The sequence below is a fragment of the Limulus polyphemus genome, unplaced genomic scaffold (assembly GCF_000517525.1).
Source record: "Limulus polyphemus unplaced genomic scaffold, Limulus_polyphemus-2.1.2 Scaffold73, whole genome shotgun sequence".
In the NCBI taxonomy this organism is placed as follows: Eukaryota; Metazoa; Arthropoda; class Merostomata; order Xiphosura; family Limulidae; genus Limulus; species Limulus polyphemus.
This window is the reverse complement of record NW_013665683.1, coordinates 308,591-327,428: the sequence shown is the minus strand read 5'-3', so window position 1 is coordinate 327,428 and position 18,838 is coordinate 308,591. Positions and strand designations below refer to the sequence as shown.

The following is an 18,838-nucleotide window of genomic DNA, read 5'->3' as shown; positions in this document are numbered from 1 at the left end:
AAGATTAGAAATATCAACCACAGTCTCCTTATTGCAATCAATAATTTTCAGAAACCTTTCTTGAATGACAAAGGAATAACATTCTGATGGCATGGATACATACCTCAGGATAAAAGTTCTCTATTCTTGATGAGATGAATCAGATGTTGCATCTACTATGATAGCAAAGTATTTTTGCTGCAAATCTTTCCTCTAAAATAATGTGACGTACATACTGAGGACAGGTTACTATGAATTCATTCTGGGACTCACCTGATAACTAGTGAGCTTGAAGACGATAATCTGCTCAATGAGATTTTGTAACTCTCCCTACATGCTCCCTTAGAATTAGATCGTAATGATTGGGCAGCTCAATTATTCCTAACAATTACCATTATCAGGTACACCAATTCTTTCAGATGATCCACGAAAGACTAAACCCCTTTCCCCCAAGAAGAGGACACATCTATAGTCCACTTTAGGATATCTTTTCATTTAGATGCAAGGATGTTAGAAGTGACCCTGGAAAAGGAAAATCATTGGAATGTTGTTGAGCTTCAGCTCGAACAGCTAACTCAAAGTTTTCATCTGATACACTCTTATCAGTTAAAATAGTGTTATGTCTCCGTTCGTTAGTTAATTTTCCGTAAATTCGTTCCGACGAAACTTTAGCGACACAAGTCATTTCTTAAATAAAACTGGTTTATTCTTTTCGAATATAACTTTGCGATACACTTAATTTCAACAGACTCGCTATAACAAACGCTATAATTCTCAACGAACGTCTCACGTGCTCAACAATATTCTCTCTCCGCAGTTCAATTACACACATTGTCCCGTCACGTTGAGAAAGTCTTATATATACAAAACTAACACATATCTAGTAAACGCTAGGGCATTCATGAAGGAACAGGATATTTCTAGAAGTCAATGACGTGTTACTAGCGTCACGTGATCCCGATGTCGTAACAATACCAACATCAAAGCCACTGAGCTGTTGTGGCTTTTCATGAAGATTTTCTGATAGTGTTCTTCCAATAAAATATTTGATAAAAATCAAGTTAACTGGAAATGTTTCCCCCTTCCCCCACATTCTTCTTAATTTGTCCATTGCGAATTCAAAATCAAAGGAGTGTAAAAGTAACATTTCAAATCTAGCTTTTGCTTCCTACAAGTCACTGCTCAAGAAGCCTTTCTTCCAAACACGTCAGTGGGTCTGGACGAGAAAATGTAAAAGACCCTCTGAAATTATACACATACATGCAGTATCACGCTTTGAAAGTTACGGTTTAAACGTCGAAACCTGACGAAGTATAAATAATTTTTGATTTAAACCGTGACTTTCAAGTTATTATTATTGTTTGATAATTCAATATTTTGATGATTTATCGTCATTAGAATTTAGTTTGAAAGGTTGATTTGTATATAGTGGTATTGTTAGCATAATCTCTTAGAAATAAAAACAATAAAACAAAACAAGAATTTATAGATGGCGCTAAAATCTTTCTCACGTGAATGATATTGTTAATGCTAAGTTAAATAGTAGATATAAATCAAGAATGATATTAATTAGTGGATTAAGTATTTACATGGTGTTTGTGTAGACTAACATTTAAAATTTTATTATTGCGAATAATAATAAAAACACAAGTGTAGAGAAATGAATCGCAGTTTCTTTAATTTAAGACAGATAGTGGAAATACAAATGTAATCGTAAGTGTCAGTAAAATTATTATTATTATTAATACGAATTAAATTATGTATTAAAGTTTTTTGCACTTAAAGATAACGGTTGAATGTAAAAAAAAGAAAATTATTACCAATTAGAGCAAACAGGCATCATTGACCTTGAACTTGATTTGAAGTTAGGCAAGTTAAAAGTTTTAAGCGTGACTAAACTGAACATAAAATGCGAAGGTCCTTGCTTTTGTTTCTTTCAGTTTCATGATAGTATTAGTGAGTATTGCGAAACTTGTAGAACTAGAACAGAAGTCATCACAAGTGTATGTCAAGTTAAGCTTTTGTATGATGAAACGTATTTATTAGTAGTACAAACTGTCTTTATAATAAAGACAGTTTGTACTACTAATTTACCATTATTTGTTAGTCTATGCCTAATAGTTTTGAGTAATAACTTTTACTAAGTTTTAGCAAATTGGCTTGATACTTTAGAAACTTGGTTATTTAGAATTGAACATTAATTTACAACATTTTCGTTATCTTCAATCTTTCAGAAGTTTCAAAACTTAATTGGCTTACAAAAGTATAAGCTAAATTAATTCTGATAATAGTGCAAAACTGTAAACTGTAACTTCAGTGGAAGACTTTTTTACCAGTACTCCAATATTTACTGTTGTTATATTTAAAGGCTATAGGCTATCTTTTCAAGCCTCTAACTATTCACACACTTAAATTAAGTCACTTATAGTTCTAAATGAAGGGAAAAAATATATTTTAAATCTTGTTTTTACAGTACAGTTTGTTTTTAACCAACAGTTATTCTAATAGTAACAGACAATCTCTTTCTAGTAAGTTCAAACCATTCCCTTAAAAGGGGCAAATATTGAATTAACAGTATTGTGTAATTTTGCAAAAGTTTATATATTTGTAAATAATAATTTGTATTAACAGATCTTAAACCTCTAGCTGTCTTCTTCTAGGAGTCAGGTTGTATGTATATGTGTATAAGGAAAAGAAAGGTGATAGATGGACATCTGACTTACTGAAATTTTCATTTATCCAAGAGAAAAAAAAGGTTTTAACTACTTAATCATTTTCAGACCTTGATTTTTTTCCTTGAGATTACTTAACAAACTTGCATGAAACTTAGGAAAAATTCCTAAGTAATATCTAGTTTTGTTTAAAAGAAATTTATGTAATTTGATTTGGTTTTTCTATCATTTTTTATGTTGGGAAATTTCCAAAATTTTGTTTGAGAGACATTATTTTGAAAACAAACCTCTAAAATACTTTTTCTTTTTGAATTGAAATTTTTTTTAATGTTGACTAGAAAGTTCCATTTTATCGGTCCTTTTATTCTGATACATGCACATATTGGCACATGTGGAAATCTGATTACATGTGCTATGAAAGGCCATATTTAGTTACATACTGCATTATAATTTTAAATACTCCTGAGGAAAGTAGAAATAGGTTCTACAAAAAATGCATTGAGCAGCATAAAAATTTATCTTTAATTCGTTGTGATGGCTTGTGAAACAGACCGAGAAGATGTCAGCCAAAGGCAATAAAATCAAATTGAAAATGTTTCAAGGTTGGAGGTTATTGGCAATTGTTTTGATAAAATCTATAACTCTGCTAATGTAAAGCATATACTTGTAAATTTAAAGTGTATGGGTTTTCTTGCTGTTTCCCTGTGATAAAGCATCAGCTTAAGTTCCTGTGCAATTCATGTGAGCTAATTCATTTGCACATGTGAATCACCGTGTATGTGCTGTTTTTCTCAAGAAAAGATCTTATTTTATATATTCAGTCAGTTACAACTTGAAAATTTATTTTGCCGATTACAGTAGTCACCACTTCCAGTTATAAATCACTCATATATATAAAGCAAAAATGAACAGAAATCTATAGGTAACCTATGACCTGACTTGTCACAGTGGTTTCAGGTCAGACTAGGTAACAGTATTTTTTGAAAGCTACATTCATGATCAAAATTAATTTATATCTAACAAATATATTTTATTTTCAAAAAGAGAAAGAAAATTATGTAAGAAATTAAACCTTGAGAATTGTATTTTCAATGGATGGTAGTTACATGGCAAATATAAACATATTTTGGGATTGGCAGAAAATATTTTAAAAATCTGAGTGCATTGTTTACAGAGCTGTGTAAGAATGTAAGTTTAAATGTTTTCTGTCATTGTTTGTTGTGAATAACACAAATTAAATTTACAAAATAAAAAAAACAACCTATTCTAAAATATTTTTATATACAAAATTGTTGGAATAGAATTATTATTGTTACTTAAATTTTGAAATTTGATTTGCAGTTGTGCACATGACACATGAAAGGTGCTCACCAGCCTGGAAAGGTTTAAATATAATACCCCCTACTATTCATGTATGTCTAACCTCTTAATTCTTATTTTAAGTACATTAGAGAAAAAAAAAGTGGAAAACTTCAAGCATTTCCTTATAATATAAATTATCCAAACCAGGAATTATTCTAGTAGCCAGTCACTGTACATTTTCTGATGGGCCAAAACAGCACGCAGTATTTCCAAGGAAGTTTGGTATAAAGACATAAAAATTCTTCTTATGTGCAAGTTTAAAGTTTCTGTAATTTACTTTTTTTTCTACCACAGCTAAACACTTAGAAAAAGGACTTTAGTATTTTATCAACAATTATACCTTTTTTTTTCACTACACTTTTGTTTCTCTTACTCAATAAGTATTTTCCAACCTTATCACAAGTGCAGAACTTTACACTTATCAGAATTTGAGTTCATCATTCATGTTCTGGCCCTTTAACTGAGAGTGTCAAGATTTTTTTTGTATAAGAATCATTCCTGTGGAGAAAAACTTGTTCTGTGTTCATTGTATGGATAAAAGTGGGAAAAAGATGCAATAATTAAGTAAGATGCATTTTGACCCTTTACAAACCAGAAGGGTATCACTGCAGACCACAGCAAAGCCTTTATTATTTTTATGTAAGGGCCCAATGTCAAATAAATCAACTATAAAATTGTAAGCTCAAACTTTAAATCAGCACAGAATTTCATTTGAGACACATGGTCTTACTGCTCTTTAAAATGTATAATAATAATAATAATATTAGGATATTTTCCATTGTGTTAATGTTAAATATTTAACATTTTTTACTGATTTTAAATTACATGTCAGTGAAATAAAAGTTCAAGATGATAAAATGTTACTTATTTTATAATTTAGTTCCAATAATTTTGTTTTACATTGATCATGGAACAAGTTCTACAACTGACATGCTTACAATCCAAACTTCAAAACTCAGTAATTACTTTTTATTCAAATTAAAAAATAAATCTAAGTATTAAGAAATTCAAAATATTTTAATGAAAACCATTTATACCACTTGTATAAATATCACTTAATATAGTTTTATTTTAAAATATTAAAGTAATATTTTTCAAAATTAGATAAAGAATTTTCGGTGTAGTTTTTATGAAAACAATAGTTGTATAAATTGCAAATCCAACTTGATACACGTAGATTGTAATTAGACATTTATATGTTTTTCCTGATGAACTACCTGAGCTATTATTGGTTTTGAACAAGATATAATCTGGATCTATATCTACAATATTAATAAAAATTGTTAATTTAAAAAGGGGGGAATAGGGACTTTCAAATAAACAGAAACAAGATAGGTAGCTTAAAGTGAAAATGCAATTGCAAAAAAAAAGTAAACAGTCAAGCTTAGGATTTGAAACATCGCGTTGACATTATTTTCTCAGGCTACAAATACCTATTTTGACTCTCCTAAATATTACAACTTTTAGACATGGAGTCAAAATAAGGATTTGTAGCTTGAGGAAATAATGTTAACATTGTCTCAAACCTTAAATTTGTTTGTTTACTTTTCTGAAAATCCCTATTTTCCCCCCCACCTTTGTAAATTAACAATTTTTAATAATCTTGCTTCTTTAGTAGTTTTTTTTTGTGTGTCCATCATGGACATAAATCTGTATAGTAGCAGTAATATCCTGCAGTTTAGTTTAAAAAAAAATATGTAGTTGGTATATGATACTCTCTCGGGAAACAAAGCCAACCTTTGGATTGGCTTCATGTAGATTGGATGGCTATTGCTTCTGATTATCATTACTTCTATGTTTCTTGATAATGGCACTACATGTGTGAACATTATGATGCATGGTGATCAACATACCACATTTTATGTATATGCTTGTAATATATATACATACACACACGCGCATACACATGCAGGTTTTATAGATTTTTATTTAAGTTGTACGGCTGTATATGTAGATAGCCATATGAATTATTCAGGTTATATAGATGCATGCATATATATTTAATTCAAATATAACACAATGTGTCATAATATAATAGGATATTTCTTGTAGTTATATCCCCCCCCCCCAAGGCCTGTCACAGTTCTGCTGCAGCTAGCCAGATTTCTTCTTAGAGTGACATTCTGCACACTCTAAAAGGGCGAAAACATGTTTATTAACAATTATGAATTGATTATATTAGTATACTCCCCCCCCCCCTCCATTTATAATGGAGTTTGGGTCATGACACTTCTGCAACTCTCCCTCACTGTGACGACTAAACTTTGGTGAGCCGTTGCTGCTGCATACTTTATCTGAAACTAGATATTTTCTAAATAAAGTATATAGCTAAAATATTTCTCACTTTCACCTAGAATTGCATTCTTTTCTCCACCTTCTGCTTGCATGATTCTTGCCACTCTGTATAGTCAGCTTCAAGGATGGCTACTCTATATGCAGTATCTATAAAATTCACAATCATGCAGTGTTGGCTATAACTTGACACTTGCTGTCAGCCATCACTGTGATTGCTGATTTGATGCTTGAAACTGAGCTTTGTGCTATCTTTTAAACTATGACTTCAAGATTTCTGTTGCAGGAGACAGCCTAGTCTTTTGTATAATGCTGTAGATGTTTGTGTGATGTTTTAGACATTTGTGTAACATGGCTGAAATCAATCATGCAGTGGTAAAAAACTGTGATCCTGTCAGCAATGTTGTGTCCGAAAGGGCAGGAATTTTATACGTATATAAATATGTGACATCAATACAGTTGCAACAGTAAGTTAATAATCGTTATGGTACATATGTCATGCCTGCCATATGAACATTAAACTACATCTACAGCCTGCACGCAGCAATGTACATATGCATGTAATATGTTATGAGGTTCCATCTAAACCACAGACTACATTAAAACATTTAGGTGTCAATAGTTATACTTACACAGATGCTTTTATTTGCTAGGTAGTTAAATAAACTTAAAAACTACCATACACGGTGTTCAATGATGCGTGTAGTAATATTGCCCAGGTTTTATTACAATATCCACAGCTATTTTTGCTGTTGGCTGGTGGAACAATATTAAATAATAAAGAACAACAAATGGGTGATCCCTGTTATGAACCACTACTGTGGTTCTTGATAATATTCATTATCAATATACATGTGCTTTATGCATACGTACAAACAATTCAAAATGCAAGGTTGGAATATCTTAAAGCCAATAAACAACATGTTTGATGTCTTTTGATTTAATTGCAACAAAATTGGCAAAAATCATGTGTATCAACATCTTATTGTCTAAAAACTTGGAAATAAATGAAAAACCAGCATAATTTATTGTAAGGCACTTGACACAGCATAAACTAACTGACACATGTTCAACATAAGATGATTTTTATAGTTATCAGATTTAAGTTAACATTTGGTCATTTTTACATGGTGAAAACTGTTTATGTTGGCAAAAAGGCAAGATTCCACTCATTTTGTGTAAACAGTAGTTAAATATTTGAACACAGCTCCTGAAAAATGGGATGCAAACTTTTGGGCAAATACATTTTTGCATTATCTGCTCCAGATAATCCTGTGAAATTTAATACAATCACCGTTTTCCCACCTTTTTATCAAGAGAAAGTAAGTTAAGAGATATTAACCTATCCCCATAATATAACCCTTCCATCCCTGGAATCATTCTGTTAGCCATCATCTGAATCATTTCCAAAAAGTCAATGTTCAGTATTCAAAGTGAAGCCTAACTAATGACTTATATAAAGAGGTACTTACCTCTTTGACCTGTAATTAGTGTCTGTAAGCATACCCTAAAATACTATTAGCTTTTCTACCATAAGAGATCACTGCTTTGATGGCTTGAGTGTCTTACCCACCATTTTGTCAAGATCCTTTTCTTAAGACATATGATTGAGTTGATTCCCAGCTATATTAAATGTGTGGTCCATGTTAAACCCAAATGCACTGGATTGCACTTACTATAATTGAAAGTCATTTGCCAAATATTTTTCCAACTAACCAATTGATTCAAGTCATTTTGTAGTACCTCAATGAGTATGTTTAGTATCATCTCGAAACTACTGAATTATTAATTATGCTCCTATCAGTATCATTAACTTTCATTAAGATATATCAAAAGATGTCACATTCCAGTTGGACCCCCATCAATGATACATTGTTGGATAGAGTTTGAGAAGGTACTCTTCACCCTTCCTTTTTGGGTAAGACCAGGTAGGTATCTGATGATTACTTAAAGTACTTGGTGATGTACGTGAGAAGTGTGATTAGGAATGTAAACTCTACCACTCATAGCTGTTATTTGTCTGTGTCACACTGGTTCTGCAACATTATTGTTTCTTCTCAATTCTTACCCCTACACTTTATTTTTTCCTCATACCATACTTTAGCCTTTTTCTTTACCTCACATTTCCTATGTTAGGTTTGCTGGACTTGTACCATCACTTTTTTTTTTTTCACTGTTTATTACCTGCATGTCACCTGCTTCCCACTATGATCTCTGGTTCTTCATCTCAAATGTACATCATTATCACTGTTATTTTGATTAGCAACTTGTACCCTAAGTTGTCTGAGTACTTCTCCAATCCTCTCATCACTAATTGGAGGAATGCTTTGGGGCTCTTACTGAAACTTCCTCTTTATGCAAATGATCTCTCTTTTCAGCTACAGTATCGTTTCTCCATCACACAAGAAGTCATTATCTCTGTCTGCCCCTCTTATCACTGGATAATTGTGTCAGTAGCTAAAATAGGGGAGTGATTCTGCAGTAGTGCTTTTTACTCGACACTTTTCCATTCTCAACCTAAACCTTATAGTACTTGTACTGTGTGCCACATGCACCATATTAATTGTGCATGGTATATAGTATTATCTAATTAAACTGAATTATAGCTTGCATCTAATTATGTGTGGGATGCTGGTTGGCTGGTTTGGTTCTTTATGTCCACTCCATTCTGTTGCATCTGTCTATTTATAATACACTTTGAATTATCACAAGTGATATCTTAAAACTTGTTCATTGTGATTTTAGAAATGTCAAAGCTGCTTGATGAGGTATTAACCTGTGCTTTCATATATATGTCTTAACTCTACTTAAACATGAGGTCCATTCATTATTTGGTACTTTGGTCACAGTCACTACATATTCCCCTCAAGAGTCTGCTTGCCTTTAGGTTCTACAATGGGACTTCACTTTTCAATGGAAATTTTCAGTGACAGCTTTTCTGCTCTGATTTTATTGTCACCAACAGCCAAAAAGTATTTTCTTTGGTAGGTTGACAACAAGCACATGACTCTGGGTATTTTAGTTAAAATGTAGACATCTGTTCAAAGGTTCTGATACTACATGGGGAGCCATGTTACAAGAGTGGTAGGTGTAGTGTTTGATTTCCACTCAGTACGGGGATGCACGTTAATGTCGGAGAGATATGGTTAGCCTACAGAGCATATCACAGTTTGTCTTTTTTTTAATTGATTATAGGGCATCAGAATCACTTTGACAGTCTGTCACATTGCTCAGATCAAATTTTTATAAGAGACTGGTCTTGATTCTGCTCTCCTATTCCAAATTTACTATTTATCATAGTGAGCCCCTTTCCTCAAGATTGGACAGGATATTATTGTTTCTTCTATGTATATGTACCTTGAGTGATCACCAGATTGGCTTTTATCATCATTGAGTTTTTTCAGTTGCTTTTCTCTTGCCAGCTCATCCTTATATTTTTCATTAGTTGGACATCTACAAGAAAGGTCTCTGATACAATTCCTTTAGTTTTATCATCTGTGATAGTCCAAAACCTCCAATTTCCACTGGTATCTCAACAAGCTGAATATCTATTCCTGGGCTTCTTTTTGACACACAGTAAAAACAAAAAGTTTCTCCTGCTGAGCTGTTTGTTGGATTGCTTACTCTTGCCATAATTCTACTCTCACAATTTATCAGCCCAAGTGGAAGACTTTTTCAAGATAGTACAACTATTTTGGGACTGATTCCTTGTTTCCATCCATGGCTCAGATGTGTACAGTTTTCTACTAACTCTTCAAGGAAGAAGAATTGTCAATTAGCCTAAAAGAGACATAGTGCTACCTTTGAGATTGCTGCTCTCCACCACGAAATAGTGCTGTGTCTGAATTGTTCACTGGTGCCTAAGTACTTGAACTTAGCATTTTTGAACCTTTAACCTCTTTTGACATTGTTTCTCTCTTGGAATAAGTACTTCTTTCTCCTACTAACATTCATTCCCATGCAGTTTGACATTCATGCTATATTCATTACCAGCATGTTTTCTGCTTATACTTTACTTTTAATCATACAGATCTTTTTGTTTCATAATTTATGGAATGAAAGTGTGACAAATTTGTTTCTCTCTCTTTATTTTATTTTCTGTGTAATTTACAGGCAAGAAATGACAAATTTATCCTGATCAATTTCTACATGTTCCATTACCCTGCTATATTTCTCATTTTGAACTTTTACAATGTTGTCAGCAGAAGTCCATTCCTTACAAGTTTTTAATTTTACAAGAAGCATCTGGATTAACCCTTACAGCAGTATTTTAATTAAAATACCCCGAGTCATGTGCTTGTTGTCAACCTACCAAAGAAAATACTTTTTGGCTGTTGGTGACAATAAAATCAGAGCAGAAAAGCTTACGGGCTTGGAAAAATCAGCATGGAAAGAAGACCCTGTTGAGCTAATTTCTTATGTTTACATTTGCCTTCTTCTTGACCTGCATCAGGAGTTCCAGATTTTCTGGAAATCAAAAATATAATAATTTTCTTGGTCTCATTGGCTCCGATACTTTTGAAAGACATCCACAGATCTGGGAAGTGAAAGTCTTAATATGTATCCAACTCTTGTCTTCTAGTGAATTACAACTTCCACCTCTTATGACAGCCTAGTGACAACTTAGTCATGTGTATTAAAAAAGTGAGTTTTTTTTTATTTATAAGTAATTATTAAGCTTCTTTTGAGCAGTTTGGATACTCTGTTTTGTGGCACAGCAGTAGCGTCCTGGTGATGTTTAGGAACTTGTACTCCACTGATCTTCAGTATTTGCATTTTTTTTACATATCTCCAATAAATGCCTACCCTCAAGGGTATGGTTTTAAGAGCTGTGTTGTGTGCTCTCCCAGAATTCTGTGAAGTCTTGAATGCTAGATGAGATTGAGTTTTCTATTGTAAATGATATGCAGTACATGGCATCAATATGTAAGCTTCCACATCACAAAAGTACCTGTTTTCCTCAGTTTATAGGTTTTGTTCCAATTGTAATACAATACTTAAATACCTTACAATGATGTTCTCAAGAATTTGACTAACTGCAGACAGAATATTTAGACTGATCTGTGAATATTCAGGCCACATACACTAGTTTTACATGAAGATATCCACTCCACAACGTGTTTGAAGTTGATATCAAGTTCTGTAATTTTATTATTTTTCACACTTTTCAGCTGAACTAAATATAAAAGTGTTATAGAAGCAAAGGAGTAATTCCTTACCTCAAAAATAGATTTATATTTATAGTGACCAAAAAAAATAAGACAATGCTGACAAGTTATTGGCTTGAAACAAAATAGATGAATAAAAGAAATAAAGGATAAAATAATCATCATAAGAAATTATTTAAATGTAATAAATCAAAGTGCTTATGGATAATAAATGAATTATGCTTAAAAATGAACAATTATTAGCTATGCAGTAATGTGAAAATAAAATAGGTCAAATAATATGTATTATAGATTAGGGCAGGATCTAAAGGGACAAATCCTTCTCAAGATAAGATAAATATAGAACTCAAGAGAAACATGTTTAGTTTTGCAATTTGTAAGCGTAAACAATATTAGGTTAAGCAAACACTGTAAGGCCGAGAGGACTATATAATATATATGTATGTGTGTGTATATACAAGTAACTGTTTACTTATCAGTTAACGAATGAATACATTTTTGTAACAAACTTCTGTTAATAATTAGTAAAGTTATATTAGTTCATTGTTTAAGAAAAGATGTACAAGCGCTAGATAGCAACCACATTTCTTGTTAAACATAGTGGCATTGCTAACAAACCATCCTAACTTTTAAAGCAAACATATTGATCAAAGTCCAGTCAGTCAATCAAGATCAAACATCTACCACCAGATATAAAACTAAAATTTTCTGCAGAAATACTTTTCAAATAATAAACATTGAAAATAGGTTTATAAAAGGAGGAACTGTTTATAGAGAAACTTGCATCTTTGATTTCAAAATACAAGACAAGTAACATTTGAATTGCACAAATACTAAACATTTAAAACACAAAAACAAAGAAACAGTTTCAAAACATTGATATGAGTGTGTGTGTGTGTCTATATATAATGAAATAACTATCCCATACTATAAATTACATTGTGTGTGTGTGTGTCTTAACACACATTATACCAACAATCATATATCAATTAAAATTAAACTAGCAAAAGATGACTTGACAATTGCAAAGTAGTTGTAATTACCCAGCATAATAAAATAATTACTAATCTGGATGTAATGATTTTTTTACTAATTGCATAAACTTCAGATGCTTAGTAAATATGTAACTTGAAGCTAAGCTCATATTTCTTAGTTTCAGATAACAGCAGCAGAATTTATTGTTTGGATGTTTTGTGCGTATTGGCTACTATGAAAGGATGTTCCCGCATCGCAGAATGCCTTCCCATGTGACAGTACTCTACATTTACAGTGTTGTCAGCCTTCTAGCTTTGTTTCATGCAGCATTAGTAGTTGCAGAAGTTGATGTAGTAAGTGATTTCATTTTTATCTTTGGCTTTGAAGTCACTATCTGTTATCACAGTATGATGAAGTAAGCATGAAATCTTCTCTAATTGACTCAAATAATTATGGATTGTTTTGAAAAGGTATCTTTGCAGTAATATAGTTGCTGAACTAAATATTTGTTTGAAACATAAGTTATTTAGAAGAGTGACATTACATAGAATTGGTTGCTTAGAGATATTTGCTAATCAGTTAGTACAGTGTTCCTCAAGCATGCACACACACACAGTTTGTTCTTGAACTGCTGAATATAGCGAAGGCAATTTTACAATTTTACTGTGAAAAAAATTGTGGTGGTGCTACCAAACAGTTAGTTATCTTCTCTCTAATCAACAGTTCAAAATTAGTGACAGTAGCATTGCCATAACAAGGAACACATTTGGTGGCAATAGGAGTTGAACCTCCTTTTCTCAAGGCAGAAAAAATTTCAAGTAAAAAAAAAACAACTTAAGGCTAAAATTGTGCAGGGCTGAGATAGCCTTTTTATGTAGTTTTGTGCTTAATGATAAATAAACATAATAGCAATATTTCAATTACTTGAATAGTTGGAAATAGTAAAAAATGAAAACACTAATCTTGATTAGTTTATTTTTGTGACAGTCCATTTAATCATAATTTTGATTAATTGATTAGCTTATGTGATACTAATCATTGTAATCACTGCTTATAGGTTATTGATTATCTTATCTAGCTTTAGTAATGTAATCTCCAGATTATTTATAAATGAAGATTTTTCTCCATGTATGTTTATATCACTAATTATGCTAACCTTTTATTTTCAAGTAATTGAACAATGACTTAGGCAATGTTTAAATGTTACATGTAATTTTAAAAAAGTGTATAGTAAGTTTAAAAATTTCATTACTGTTGAAGAGTGAGAATCATTTCCTACACACATTTTCCTGTTCTTTTTTTTGAACATAAAAATATTCACTATCGTCAGAAGTTTATATATCCTCTGTATTTGTTTACATGATTAAATATTGTTGATGTTACTTGTTCTATCACTATATCCAACTTTTTTAGTAACAAAAAAAATGTGAAGATATAGAAGGTTATCTCTACATTGGGAAATACTATGGTAGTGGTGTATCACTGGTTTTAGCTTACTTAAATATTAAAACAAATTTAATTTATTATTAGTGTCAATAGTATTGTGAACTCTCATGACAGTATTGATGAAAATTTCAAATCAATGGAATGTTTAAATTAGTAGTCTGGTTGTTTTTTAAATATTTTGACACTCAAAACACCAACAGTTAACGTGGCTTTGGACCTAGTCTTTAAAGCATTTCATATAAAAACAGCATGCTAATATTCATTATATATATAATTTAAAAAAAAATCCAGATATTAGATTTTTTTTGTGCAACAGTGCAAGACAAGTATTGATATATTCTTCAAATTATTTATAGAGCTGACATGCAAGCATTTTTATTGTGATCAAAAGTACGTAAATGTAACCATTTGTTATTTACACAATTTTTTAATGTTTTATGATGTATTAATCGTTTTTTGTTTGTGGTGTGTGTGTGTGTGTAGATTTCTTCTGGAAATGTGACTGTTCAGCAAATCATTGACTATGAGTTGAGCATTGGAGCTCATGTACCTGATGGAGGCATGAAGGTAAGTTTTCTTCTTACTATACATAAATAATAAATACTAATTTTGTTTTAAGATAATAGAAGAACTGAAGTAAGCTCTGTATAATCTGGTTAACATATATATTTTGTCTGAAATTGGTTAAGACATTGATGCATAGAGGCAATTGTTTAATGTAATAGAAGAATTTGGATGAGGACACTCAGTGTTAATTAGAATATTTAATATACCTACTTTTATTTTTTGTTATTTCTAGTTTAATTTTATGTTTAGTGTTGTATTAAATTTTTAGTGTAGTATATAGATTTAGAACTAATCTTAGCCTTCTGGGGTGGCTGAACCTTGTGAAATATTATTAGGTTTATGGCCAAAAATATCAATAACAGTGAGGATATCCAAATGATGAAACAATTCATAATGATCATTATAAGTAATATAATTTGATTATTATACTTAGTTGGTTATGCTTATTACTGGGTACATATTTTTAGTTCTGATCTATGTAGGTACATTTGCTTTAATCAGAAGTTAATACTAATTTCTGTCTTTGTGGTTAACGGAAAAGGGGAAAGTAAGTTTTTTTATAATGTGATTGAGTAACCATTTGTTAAATCACTTTTAAAAATGCATAAGTAGAATGAAATAAGATTTTTTTATAAATATAATTAAGGGATTTTAATAATCTTTGTCTAAGTGTGATTAAAAACTAACATTGATCTGATAAAGGGTAGTTTTTTATCATGTGGTTAGAATATTAAACTTTCATTATGTAAAGGAGTTAGCATAAACTTTGTTTTATTTAGAAGAGATGTATAAATATATTTTCTGATAAATTTGATATAGGTAATGAAGAATGATGTAATTAAATTTTTTAACTTTAATTCCGATATGATACTTTACCTCTTCTCACTCAAATAGTTATTCTTGTTCAGTGCTGCCCTCTATGTGAAAAAAAATTTTTGCATGCCACAAGCCTTGAGCTCCCACCTACCTTACAATCAACTGATTCAACTGCATGTTGCAAGTAAGTCATCATGCAACAACCCTCCACCAATAAGAGTGCGACACATGTGGCTCCCTCTGCTGAACTGCCACTTCTCATTTGGCTGTACTCGTGTAATTTTTGTAATGCTCTTCAATTGTATATCTTTTGTTGGGTGGTCAAGGTTTTTGCCTGAGGTTTGAATCCTCAGGGGTTGCGCTTACATCATTACATGGATGACTGGCTTCTGTTAGCTCATTCTGAACAGGAGTCCACCCATCACACTCATCTACTGTCCCTGGAGGCAGATCGTGTGGGCTGGTTAATCAAATTGGAGAAGTCACTCTTTATGACTACCCAATATCTTGTCCATTTGGATATCATTTACAATGCTCATCTCAGTCAGGCTCAACCTTCTCCTATTCAACTTTGTTCAATGGAGCTTTCAGTTCTCCATGCTCTTACTGCTCCCTCTCTTATAGCTCACAAGGTTCTATCACTTTTGGAGATGTGGTCTTCCATGGAAGCCCTTATTCCCTTGGGATTGGTTTCTGTTAGCTTATTCCAAACAGGAATCTGCTCATCACGCTCATCTACTGCCTCTGGAGGCAGCTTGTGTGGGTTGGTTATTCAAATTGGAGAAGTTATTCCTTGTACCTACCCAATATCTTGTCCATTTGGGTGTCTTTTACATCACTTGTCTCAGCCAGGCTCATTCTTCTCCTATTTGACATTGTTCAATGGAGCTTTCAGTTCTCCATGCTCTTACTGCCACCTCTCTTATAGATCACGAGGTTCTGTTGTTTTTGCGGATGTGGTCTTCTATGAAATATTGCATGGGATCCATTGGAGGCTCCTATTTCCTTTCCTCCTTCTCTTGGTGGCAATCTTCATTGGTGGTTGGACAAGACTCGCATGTCAGCGAGTGTTCCGCTTCCTCCTCCTTGTCCTTTAGGGCGGGGGGGCATGGGTTGATCAAAATATCTTTCCATATCAACATCCTGGAGCTTCTGGCTGTACATCATGCTTTGGAACATTTTCTTCATCTTGCCAGGAATCGTCTGGTCATGATCCATTATGACAATTCTACAGTGATGGCTTATATCACTCACCAAGATGGCACCTGTTCTCATTCCTTTTGTGGTCGAACCCTGTATCTCTTTTTTTTGACCCACATGCTCAGTATTGATATGTATCTTTGTGTATTGTACGTATCATGTTCTGTGTGCTTTCAGTCTAGTTGCGGATTGTATTCGCTGTCCCTACAAAGTTTATCTGATGGAGAGGTCTCTCGATCCTCTTGTTTTCTAGTTGCTATGCCTTCAGTGAGGTACTCCTCACCTGGATACATATTTGGGGTGTTCCACAAGATTGCTTGTAGGTTTTTCCTAATTATGTACTTTCTTCATTAATATGCCCATTTAGGACCATACTCACCCATGGACTTCTTGGGTAAAGCAGAAAGGGATAGCTGCCCATCCCCACCATGCCTTCAGTTGAATGAATCAGCTATGGTCTGCTTTTCAAACTAGGGTATTCATGGTCACCTGTGTTAATGTTCTTCCAGATTCTCCACTGCATTTTCTCCCCCTTTTTTATTTCCAATGGAGTATGGGAGTCCTTACCACTGTCCATTTCCAAGCTGCTAAGGTGTTGGACCATGGAGGCAACCACTTGAATTGATATTGATATATGATGCAGATAATGTTAAAACCATTCAGTTGAGACTAGGGTGATGGAGTTCTGCTGGCATAGATGACAAGGTGTCCTCCAGTCTGATGCTCCACCTCTATACGAGTCTATTTGACAGGATGTTGTATCTTTGGAGTGAGATGTGAAAACACAGTTCACCCCTTCGATTGGGATCCCTCATCCTACCCCACCTGAATTTCAGTTCCCAGTGGCTGGGTTTTGGATTCAGAACTGAACCAATCAACATAAGTCCTCACACATGTCTTATAGGTGTCTCTGTGCCTCAATCAATTATACTGTTGTTCCATCCACTCATGTTGTGGGTCACAGTGGTTAGGCAAATTAAATTAATATGATTCTTCCTCTTACGCTATCTCTCGATGTTTTTGCACTGGTGGCAGTTCCTGTCAGATGGTTTTAAATGAGTTAGTTTTCATTACCAAGACATCTTTCTTATGCCGATCATCTGGATGTCGGGTTCTCAGATCAGTCAAACAATTTATCACATTACTATCATGTGTCCCATTCATGGAGCAGTGGGTTCATGATACCCTCCATTGTGCTGAACTTGAGGTAAAGATGGTATGATCCTCATTCCTACCCCTACATGGATTTTGGTTCCCTGTGGCTGGGTTTTGTATTGTAGTTGAAAGATTATTTTATTGTGGTATAAATGTTTGATATATACCTTCATATTAAAGTTTATTTTTAACTGGCTTTATATCATGAAGTTCTACAAAGACTATGTGCTTTATTAACATGAAAGAATATATAAAGCAGTTTACCTCTCTACAGCACTAAAAGGTTGTACAAATATCGTTTGGACATACTGCATTTTCGAATGAAATAGTGTCCTTTATATACCATTTGTTTTGACATGCATGTATGTATGGAACAACCTTAGCATTGAATTGTGAAAAAAAAAAGTTTCAAAAATGATTTTGCTTATATTGATTACAGATTGAGTTTTTATCCAACTTTTAACAAAATTGTAATCAGCAGTATTGAATATTATATATTATAAATTCTTCATGTACAAAAATAATACTTCTCTGGGGAACTACTTTGAACTAATAGTTCTGTAAATCACTAAACATGTCATTTCTTATTGTACATTTTGAAATGTCAGTGTACAATAACAAATAATAATTTTTGTGTAACATTTGTTAAGTTGTGAAGAAATTGAGTGCATGAGAACAAAAGATAAATTAGGAACAACCTGTTATGTTGGAAACCATGTTATATTTAAATCTCATTTTGTTGAATGATGCAAAAAGTTAATTTTTGATGGCCTGGTAAGAACCTAAGGTTTCGAATGACAACACAGGCCTGCGATGGTTTTATTGTCTTGAAGTTTTTACATGTTCCACAGTAATTCCTATATACTGAATCCTAAAATGATATCCATTTTTCTCCATCATGTACAGATTTTTCACAAATTGTCGTAATGCAAAACATAAAGAATGACCACAACACTTAGTTTGAGACAAAAATACGTAGATTTCACACAAAAAAAAAATCAGAATGAATGAGGATACATATTCGTTTGACATCAATGTTCTTCCCTTTTCTTCATTTCGTTTATATTTTTGTTAACAAACATAATAATATAAAATGTTCATTGTGGTAAATGAAATAATAATTTGATCTAAGTAAGAGTTTTCTTTTTTGAAATCTGCATAGCTGAATTATGGAAAATCTGTTATTAAAACCAAAACAACTTTTAT

The 18,838-nt window shown here is 32.6% G+C and overlaps 1 protein-coding gene across 4 annotated transcripts in view; it reads left to right on the top strand.

Moving 5' to 3' along the window:
* The first annotated feature begins 1,498 nt into the window (after window positions 1-1,498).
* LOC106466342 (E3 ubiquitin-protein ligase RNF13-like) overlaps window positions 1,499-18,838 on the top strand; it is a 58,667-nt gene continuing 41,327 nt past the window's right edge. Inside the window, exons 1-3 of one of the 4 annotated variants that reach the window (XM_022394781.1) lie at window positions 1,499-1,692; window positions 12,627-12,801; window positions 14,378-14,461. In XM_022394781.1, coding sequence (XP_022250489.1) covers window positions 12,691-12,801; window positions 14,378-14,461 — 195 coding nt within the window. In that variant the 5' untranslated portion in view covers window positions 1,499-1,692; window positions 12,627-12,690. Of the gene's footprint in view, window positions 1,693-1,852; window positions 1,983-12,626; window positions 12,802-14,377; window positions 14,462-18,838 lie in introns of those variants that run through there. The other 3 variants (XM_013926620.2, XM_022394793.1, XM_022394786.1) reach the window with 3 other exon arrangements.